A 9,304-nucleotide genomic window follows, 5' to 3' on the forward strand; every position below is an offset into this window, starting at 1 on the left:
CTGTTATTCCAATCAGTTTAAGCAATCGATTGTCTACTCCAGCAGCAATGAGGAGCTGCCAGGAGCTGCTGGGCCAGAGTTAACTGAGATTGCGCCCAGGCAAACCACATGCTACTATTTTGCGCCAAGTCGGCACAATAGCATTTATGAGCATCCCTCGTCCGTCGTTGGCGGCTCCTTGCAGTTTGACGCCGCCGCTGGCAGCGCAGCAACCACAGCGGCAGCAGCCGCCGCCGTCGAGAGCTTGAGAAGGAGCAACAGCATCCTGCTGCGGCAAAACAGTTGCGCCAAGGTCATACAACGTCGAGGTAGTGGCAGTGCCGGAGGCGGAGCTGCTGCCTTGGACACATCCACATCGCTTAGCTCGCACATGGACGGTCTTGGCATGGGCAGTGGAACAGGCGCCACCGCCTGTTGCTCCAGTTGCTGCATGGGTCCGCCGCCAGTGTTATTCCTCTTTGTCACGCTCCTCATGACGACCAGCGCCACGGCCATGTTGTGTGCCGCCATTATGACTGACCACTGGGAGCACGTGACGTGGGATCGCAACAGTCTTGATCGGTACTCCAATCGATCGGGGTTGCATCTGGAGTGGCTTCTCGATGAGAAAGTCGCTGTGCTCAAGCCAGACAAGAAGGGTGAGTCATCAAGCGATCGACTATATTCTGGAAGTTATAAGTCTAATAACAAACATATCCTGGGACAAAACAATTATTATCCAATTTTAATTACATTACTAAAAAAAATAATACTTAAATTACATTTTTATTCAAACTTAAAATAAAAATGTTTAATTTTTTTATTAAAAAAAAAAAAAAACTATCTTATTTATTTATTTAAAATAAAATGTTAAATCTAATATGAATTTAAGTATTTTTTTAAATTATTGGGCTTTTGAGTATGTTGTGTATCATTTATCTTTTCTTTAGTACTGCAATATACGAAATATATAGGAAGAGCAAGCTTGATTACAGCCGTTTTGTAAGCTCTATACGCACAAGGAAGATCTTTAATATTGGTCCATATATCATATGAATGAAAGTTACACATACATTGTGAATTATTTAAAATTTTGATAAACTACCAAAAATTTAACTATTATTTTCGTTTTTAATTTTTTTATTTCATAATTTATTTTGAAATCAACCAAAATGTTATTCCATACTTTAATATCTAACTAAGTATGTGCTTTTCGTAATCGTGATCTCTTATGTATAGAATTCAAAATCTTCATCTTTCATTTTTTTTTTTCTTTTGCATCTGGTATTTTAATTTTTATCATTAAATGTGTGTTTCACTTAAGGAATCGGGGCAAATAGACGAGCTGAGTTTATATCCATGTTCATCTGTTTCTCTACAAGCTAGTCTGTCACTTTAGGAGTATTTTAATAAAATTTGGGACTGCTCTGTCTTTTGCCTGCAGTGCATAGTGCTCTTTTGCATCATAACTATAATACAAAAACACAGTTTTGCAGGAATTGCAATATAGAAACCAATATGTCGTAACCAGCCGCATCAATATAATATGTTGGCATTCCTAGTCGAGTATCAACTTTTAGCCTGAAAACCATTGTTGTTTTTTAGGTACCTTAATTATTGTCTCAAATTGTGTGTGTGTATTGACCTTACCAAAGCTGTAGGGAATCACAAATATGTAAATTTGTTAAAGAAACAAACATAGAACTATTCAGCTTTACAAACTATTGTAATTTCTATCATTAATCACAGCAGATCATCGCTATCGACGTGATTCGGTGTTTCTGGTGCCAATGCACGGCGGCATTTGGACACTGTGCATCGATCTGCCCATGCAGCAGCTGCAGGAGTTGCGTCGCAATCCAAAATTTCCACGTGGAGCGCCGCCGTGTGTCAACTACTTAGCGGGGTCCATGGAGAACGCACGGGGCGAGGAGCAGCGCAATGATTGGCAGCACAGTGAGTCACAGGTCATCACACTGCAGCCGCATCTGAGTACGTATTATGGCGCAATCCTGCCGTGAATCAAATATATAGATGGAACCTTGTCTCACAACATTTGTACTCCTTTTTAATGTCTCTTTTCGAGGCAATTTTCCCTTTATTATTATCTTGTTTCATTCGTTCTCGCACTTATTCTTTTCTCTCTTTCTTTTTTTTTTTAATATAAAAACATTAATTTACGCACGCACTTAGCACTAATTGTGATTGTAATCTTACAGACTTATAGAGGATGATTGTAGTTAAACAGCAAACAAAATGTTTATACTTTATAAATAGAAGAACGGATGGGGGAGTAGGATTTATTTAAGTGTGTGTGAGTTTTAAGTAGCTGATGTGTGGATGTATGTATGTGTGAGTGTGTTGGTGTAACTGGAATGTGCAGTCGTGATCCGATTTCTAGACCGCAGCACGCTTGGCTGGCGAACAGAGAGCTTCGGCCTCCGAGCTGGGCTCTTCGGGCTTCTTGCGCTTGATCAGATGCGTGATATCTGTTGGCTTGGCCGAACTGCTACTGATGGCCGACGAGGAAGCAGCCGATGCTGTTGATGACGACGACGAACTGGACGCAGCTCCATTGACGGTGGAAGCGGCGACGGTGGCGGCGGCTGCTGTCGATGACGATGACGAGGCAGCTGCATCTACTCCAGTACCGGCGCCGCTGCTGCTGCTGCTGCCCATGGGCTTGATATAGCTGTCCAAAGCAGCACGAACCTCGGCAATGGTCTGAAAGCTCTCCAATATTAGCTTTAAATCATTTATATTCAACTGAGCAGTTTACCTGGGCCTGTGTCTCCTCGATTTCCTGTATCTTAACCAGAATCTCCTGTCTGGTCTCCTCCAAGTCCAGCATGTTGCTCTTCTCACGCTCGGTGAGATTCTCCTTGGCCTTGGCCTCCTTGATTTCCTCCTCGATTAGCACACTGGAGTTGCGCAATGCTGCGGCGCCTTCCTTGTTCAGCTGTTGCATCAGATAGGTGAGCCCAATCTTGTAGTGCAACTCGGCCAGAGCCCGACGATTCTTGCTGGGCAATTCTCCATGGATCTTCAGTGCTTTCTCTGCAAATGAAAACAGAGAGTTGAGTGGAAAATGTTGACATTATTAACAAGCAATTATACCGTAATCCTCGCGTGCCGCATCCAGAATACCGTTCTCAAATTCGATATTGGCCAGCTCTGTTTGCACATCTGCCAGATACGGCAGACCACTGAGTCCCTGTCGTGAGAATATCTTGGCTGCCGCTTCGAGTATCTCCCAGGCCAACTGCAAGCTGCCGCTTACTCCCTCGCCCTCCTCGTTATCATCTTCCTGGTCCACATCCATGGTGGCCGAAGCACCATTGCTGGTGCTGGCAGTCACGTCACCATTCGAGGTGCTGGGACGCTCATCGTCGTTACCGCCCACAGCAACAGCCACATTGCCATTGCTGCTGCTTACTTCTTCAACACCTGTTGGCGGCTTTGAGCTGCCGCCTGCCTTGTCAGCCTTAGAGTTCTCGGCATCGCCTGTGGAATCGGCCTCATCGGTAGCGTCTTCCTTAATGCTGTCCAATTTTTTACCATTTGTGGTACTGGCTCCGTTTGCCTTAGGCACAGCCGGCTTCTCATCATTCGATTCGCCCTCCTCATTATCGTCATCCTCATCATCCACGTCCTCTTCATCATCGTCGGCCGCCTCGTCGGGCACATCAATTACTTTGTTCTCATCCAATGCCATCGCAATTAGCGATTTGGCATAACTGCAAAGAAAATAAATTGATTAGTTTCTCCGCCTTCGTTTTCCTCTTTTCATTTACTCACAGCAACAATGGCTGTCCGAGTTCATCAGCCAATTCGCCATAAACCTCCTCGTATATTTGGCACACCTGACTTAATTCATCAGCTGCCTCATCGTAACTCTTCACCAGAAAATTGCGAGAACCCTGACTGAATAGTTCCTTTCCCTTCAGGATTTTCTCCTCTCTATCTTTTTCCGTATTGGCCGTGTCATCCACGGCATTGACCTTATCGGGCGTGGTATCCGCGGCAACGGGCTCCACGGCTGTCTTCTCTGGCGCCGCATCGGTACCAGCCGTCGTGACAATTGCTTCGGCTTCAGCGGACATTTCTGCGTTGCTTGGAAAGTTAACTGAAATAGAAATGGTACCAACATTTAAGAAAAATCTTTGTGTAAAGAGCACAATGAAAAAATTGGAATGCGTAAATGGTCAGTTTATTGTTTGAAGTTTAAGATTAATACTTAACACATAAATTTGTTGTATTATCGAAAACTGCACATAATAAAATAAAAAAAAACGGAACCATTATTTTTTTTTAAATATGTATTTATTTTTATGTATTTTTTTAAAGTCGCCGCCAGCAAGAGTTTTAATCGAATATTTTCATCGTGTATCAAGTTATTGCAGAATTTTGCTTGTGCGTCTAGGTGGCACCAGCACTGCATGTATTTTGACACTTGTTCGCTCAAGTGCTTATGTGTCTCACTGGTGCCATGTACCAAAAAACAACGGATAGAGCACTGGGAGCAGCAGGAGCGGAAACGTTTTAGAATTTTTATTTTTAGGAAAAAGCTCATTGAAAAAACATTATTTTAAATAAAACAGAAAATATTTTCATTTCTTGTTTTCGACTCAAGCACATCAACATTTTCAAATTTAAATATTAAATAAAATAAATGAACTCAAATAATTTAATACATTTTTTGGATATTTGGTTTTCACCTTAGTGTCATTGATTTATTCTTTTTTATTTAAGATTTAAATTGCCACCCCATTAAATGGCGTTTTATCTGTTAATTCCACACATAAGACTCCTTTCTCCCACCAAAAACAACGTATGTAGAGGTTGTGCCCTAGACGTCACCTTAGATGTATGTAGAGAAAGACCGGCAAACAAAAAAAAAAAAACAGAAAAGAATAACTTTACTCGTATTTCTCGCACTTTATTCAGCTTTTCGCAAAGCCACAACATACCACATGTGTACAGCATTCATACATTTTTCTGCATAAACGGGACAATTCTTATCCTCACAGGCTTAAACTGTTGCCTTCGAGCTGCCCGCACATTTCACAAGTCATTAACACAAATCCCCCAGAGAAAAGATTCCAAAAGTGCCCCATATCCATTGAGTACTTTATGCAGGACACTGAAAGAACAACAACAACTGGAAGTATTGGACATAATAAATGTCCGGCTGACATGAAATACATATAGTAATTACCAGCAGTCACCGCCAAACCATTGTCGATATCGAAACACACACGTGTGTCCACATCACCTCCCCATCATCCTCCTTAGCAGAAAAAATAGGTCATCATGAGGTTTGGACTCGGCCATGGGCAAACTTAACCCTTTCCAGTACTCTAAGCTTTGCAAATCGCAATTGGCGCTTTGGTTTTTTGGTCAGATAGTTTTTAGCTGTGCTTGGTTGGGAATTTAATTGAGATAGTCAGTGCAGTGTATTGTGTAATTGGTTTAACTGTTGTTCTGATTGCGGGTATTATGTCCCAGTTGTTTGCGTTTATAGGGCCACTGATTTAGGGGCTTAAACGGCTCAGGGGCGAATTTGGTTTGGGAAAAAGTTATTGGAAATGACTCAACACAACCTACATTGGCTTGGGAATGAGTTATTGATATAAGTCAACAATTGGGGGAAAATGAGTTTCATCATCAGACAGAATTAAGGATATCTGCAAAATCTTGGAGAAGATTCGTCTCGAAGGGTTTATTCATGGAGAAGAACTGAGCCAAAGTTTTGGTTGTGGGTCAATTAAATGCAACAAAATAATCTTATTTTTTTAATTGTTTTTAATTTTTTGATTGATTTTTTATAAAATTGTTCGGTTTGCAGCCTTTTCCAGAATTAATTATATTGGGCTATACTATCGATAATCTTGTGTAGATTTCTAGGAAAAGTCCATCATTCACGTCTCAATCAACCGCTTACAGCTTGGCTTTGGCAATCTATGTAAATCAATCCGTTTTAATTCCTCATCCCTTGTAAATCAAATCCTCTACTGTCTTTTATAATGTGTATTTACTGTAAAAGAAATGGTTTTGATGCAATAACTAATCAATTCTCTCTCTTTAACCGGGTAAGGAATGCAAAACTTGTCCATATCCTGTTCACTGGTCTGCCTCATCATTCTGGGCAGCGCTGCTTTGGTTGGCGCCTTTGGCGTTTGTCAGCGTCAAATAAGCGCCATTCTCATAACGGGTGTCATGTATCTGCTGGCAGGTGAGAACATTTTGATAACTCCTTGCTGTTTCAATTCACTAATTTTTCCTCTTTCTTTGCCACTTGTTTGCAGCTCTGTTTGCGCTGTTTACACTGATGATAATACACTTTAAGAGACAGCAGGGACGTCCAATGCTGGACAGCGACTACGACGGCACCGTCGATGGAATTGTGGCACGTCCAGGTGGCGTGGCCATTGTGGCCAAACCGCTGCTCGGCGCACGGGTGTTCCTAACTTCATGGAGCCTGGATCTGGGTTGGGGCGGCGTAGTGTTGTGTGCGATTACGTCGGTGCTGTGGATTCTCCTCTCCAAGATCATGCGCTACAACCCCTTCTCGGCACTAATGATTTAGCTAAACGCCCTGCCGCTCGGCGGATATGCCAGCTATGGCAGCTACGATAGTTATGGCAGCTACGGCAGCACCAACAGTAGCAGCAGCGGCGCAAGCGCCAGTTACTTGTTGGCGGGCGCCACATCGTCGACGCGGCATGCGGAGCATCATGGCAAGGGCAAATACATACTCTGAGCTTCCCCTTTCTAATGTCATTCCTTCTCATCCTCCTCCTTTTCCTCTCCTTTTCTATTTTACTTGAACTTGTCTCGCTCCTTATACTCTATACCCACATCCACACTGTGTGCGTAACGGTTGATTTCAACTAATTTAACTTAATTTGTTGGCAGTGTTGGAAAATGTACCAAAACTTAAGATAACCCGCAACTAAATCAATTGCCTTGTTCTTATATTATACGTATAATTACACTTATACCTATACTTATTAAATTTTCTTATTGTAAATCAAATTTACAAAAACACCTAAATTTTTGTATAAATTATACTTACAGTTAGCAATTCTACACGAAACATAAACCAAACACAACAAACACTATCTACATTTTCGATATGTAGAATTTGTAATGTTCGGGGTTTATTTACAAATTTCCAAACCGGGCTTTTGCTTTAATGCGCTTATCTATTATAGTAACAATTTTGCTTGCCTATAGCATTACCAATGTCAAGTCTATGTAGTTCCGGTGTACAGTTGGTCACACAAAATGTAGGTAAAGCAAATAAAAACAAATACAAATACAAAAAAGAAAAATACATAAAAAAAATAAACCACATTCATAGAGTGCTTTAAAATGTGGTTTACAAAACTTAACTTATTGTATTTCTATAAGAACAACAGCAATATGTTCTTAACTAAACCAACAAGTGTATTTTTATGCAAAACGCTTTGCCTTAATAGAAAAACAAAACAAAAACGTAAATAAATTATAGTAATTAAAATGAATAAAAAAATATGAAAATATTGAGATTTCTTTAAAGGCGATAATTCGTTAAATTTCTTTGAAAGTGGGTGTGGGATTAAAGAAAAGACTTCTGCAATAGTAGTGCAACATGCATTACCAAGTGAGTTAAAGTATTAGATTACTATTGTCCAACAAATCTTCCAAAACTCAATACATTTTTGGGAGATTTTCGGTTGGGCGTCTGTCTACAGAAAATATAGAAAAACTAAAAATAGTTAGAGATGCACTCGGTACACTTATACTAGTGAGCTGATTCATTTTTAAATTATTTTAACAAGTAACTCGAAATTGTTTTCAAAGAAAATTTTTGAAATTTTTGGCTTCGGTTGATATTTCTATCAAATTGCTCATATTCGCTGAAGTCAAATTGTTTTCCTAATTGAATTGAGTGCTTACAATTTTGAAATTGTAATTGAAGTTCGCCCAGTTCTTGCCCTACAAGTAATGGGGACTACAAAGGTAGGATGCCTGCTAAGCTATGGAATAGTAATATGAACTGTAATTATTCTTTCCTGTTTACTTCTAGCATGTTTCTGTTATCATGCATGATTCCTTACTGTGGTCTATAAATAATCATTTAAGGCGTGCAAAGCGACAGACCCGCATCGCTGCCAAATTGTGCGAAATTATTTATTAAATTTGTATTGTACAAATATCAGGTAAGACATGAGCACAGGTTCATTAACATTGTACGCGCCAGTTGCTGTCGTTTCTGCTGTTGATACAAATTAAGCAAATATGCAAATGAACTCGCCAATATGAAGGAAAGTAAAGAAAACATGTGTGACATTTTCGCCACAACGAACACAAAAAAAGAGCGCCAATATCAATAAATGAAATGTGCAAAAAATGCAGCTGCCAAAATGAGCGTACAAATGTAACGCATCGAGGATTATCGTCTGCCTTGACTTAAGTTCAGGAACTTCAACTAAGCCGCAGCTGAGACAATGTAAAGATTGAGTGTTTTTTATTATCACGCACTTAAACAATTAAATATGTATGAACACATGCATACTTTTATACATATGGATGTGTGCATGTACGACTTAAAAAATTCAAGATTACAAAACCAGGCAAAAAAGTTCATTCACCTGTGTGAGTGCGTGCTTATATGTATGTGTTTGTTTGTGTATGAGAATGCGTGTGTGTGTGTGTTTTGTGCGCGCGTCGCAACATTTGTGAATGTGTGTGAGCCCGCCATTCGCCGCTTACCGCCGTCACCCGCGCTAAGAAACACACACCGGCAACGCAATTGGCCATAATGCTCAACACAATAAGTACATCACAATTCACAGATTGCAGATTGCACAAAACTGAGACAATTAACAGTGTTTGATACACGAGATTCGCAATATCATGTCTGAATGTATTTGTCAGCACACGTCAGTGTGTGTGTTCAATTTTTATGTGCTCGCATTGGCATTTTTTGCACTTAACTATAGCTTACCAGTGGTTAATGATAATGTTTATCCAAACAGTTTGTTGTGCAGCTTACTAACTTCAACAATCACTTAAATTATGTTTATTTGCGAAAATTATGCGAGCAACGCCGCCAAATGCGAAAGAAGTAGAGTTGTTATCGAATCGTTCAAAAGAAGTTCGATTGAACGAATCGATCAGAAAAAGTTCAAATGAACTACCCAATAAAGTAAACCAAACGATGTGGCAGCCTTGGTTTCGATAAAATGTCAGCGAATGTCAGCTTTAGGTCATTTGTAAAATTGATTATATTATTATGAATTTTTGATTTTAAATTATACAGGGATAAATAGCTGTT

The 9,304-nt window shown here is 40.2% G+C and overlaps 2 protein-coding genes across 2 annotated transcripts; one reads left to right on the forward strand and one right to left on the reverse strand.

Annotated features, from left to right (window-relative positions):
- The first annotated feature begins 278 nt into the window (after positions 1-278).
- On the forward strand, positions 279-7,474 carry LOC117782550. Its single transcript, XM_034619573.1, has 4 exons — positions 279-638; positions 1,729-1,971; positions 6,077-6,214; positions 6,288-7,474. Exons 1-4 carry the CDS (start codon positions 371-373, stop codon positions 6,566-6,568), a joined length of 930 nt encoding a protein of 309 aa, XP_034475464.1. The 5' UTR covers positions 279-370; the 3' UTR covers positions 6,569-7,474.
- LOC117782549 (protein NASP homolog) lies at positions 2,050-9,110 on the reverse strand. Its single transcript, XM_034619571.1, has 5 exons — positions 8,975-9,110; positions 3,778-4,105; positions 3,097-3,716; positions 2,759-3,036; positions 2,050-2,703 (listed from the first exon to the last, which is right to left on the reverse strand). The coding sequence occupies exons 2-5, from the start codon at positions 4,080-4,082 to the stop codon at positions 2,377-2,379; spliced, it is 1,530 nt and encodes a 509-aa protein (XP_034475462.1). The 5' UTR covers positions 4,083-4,105; positions 8,975-9,110; the 3' UTR covers positions 2,050-2,376.
- Between the last annotated feature and the right edge of the window lie 194 nt (positions 9,111-9,304).

Source organism: Drosophila innubila, assembly GCF_004354385.1.
Source record: "Drosophila innubila isolate TH190305 chromosome 2L unlocalized genomic scaffold, UK_Dinn_1.0 5_B_2L, whole genome shotgun sequence".
In the NCBI taxonomy this organism is placed as follows: Eukaryota; Metazoa; Arthropoda; class Insecta; order Diptera; family Drosophilidae; genus Drosophila; species Drosophila innubila.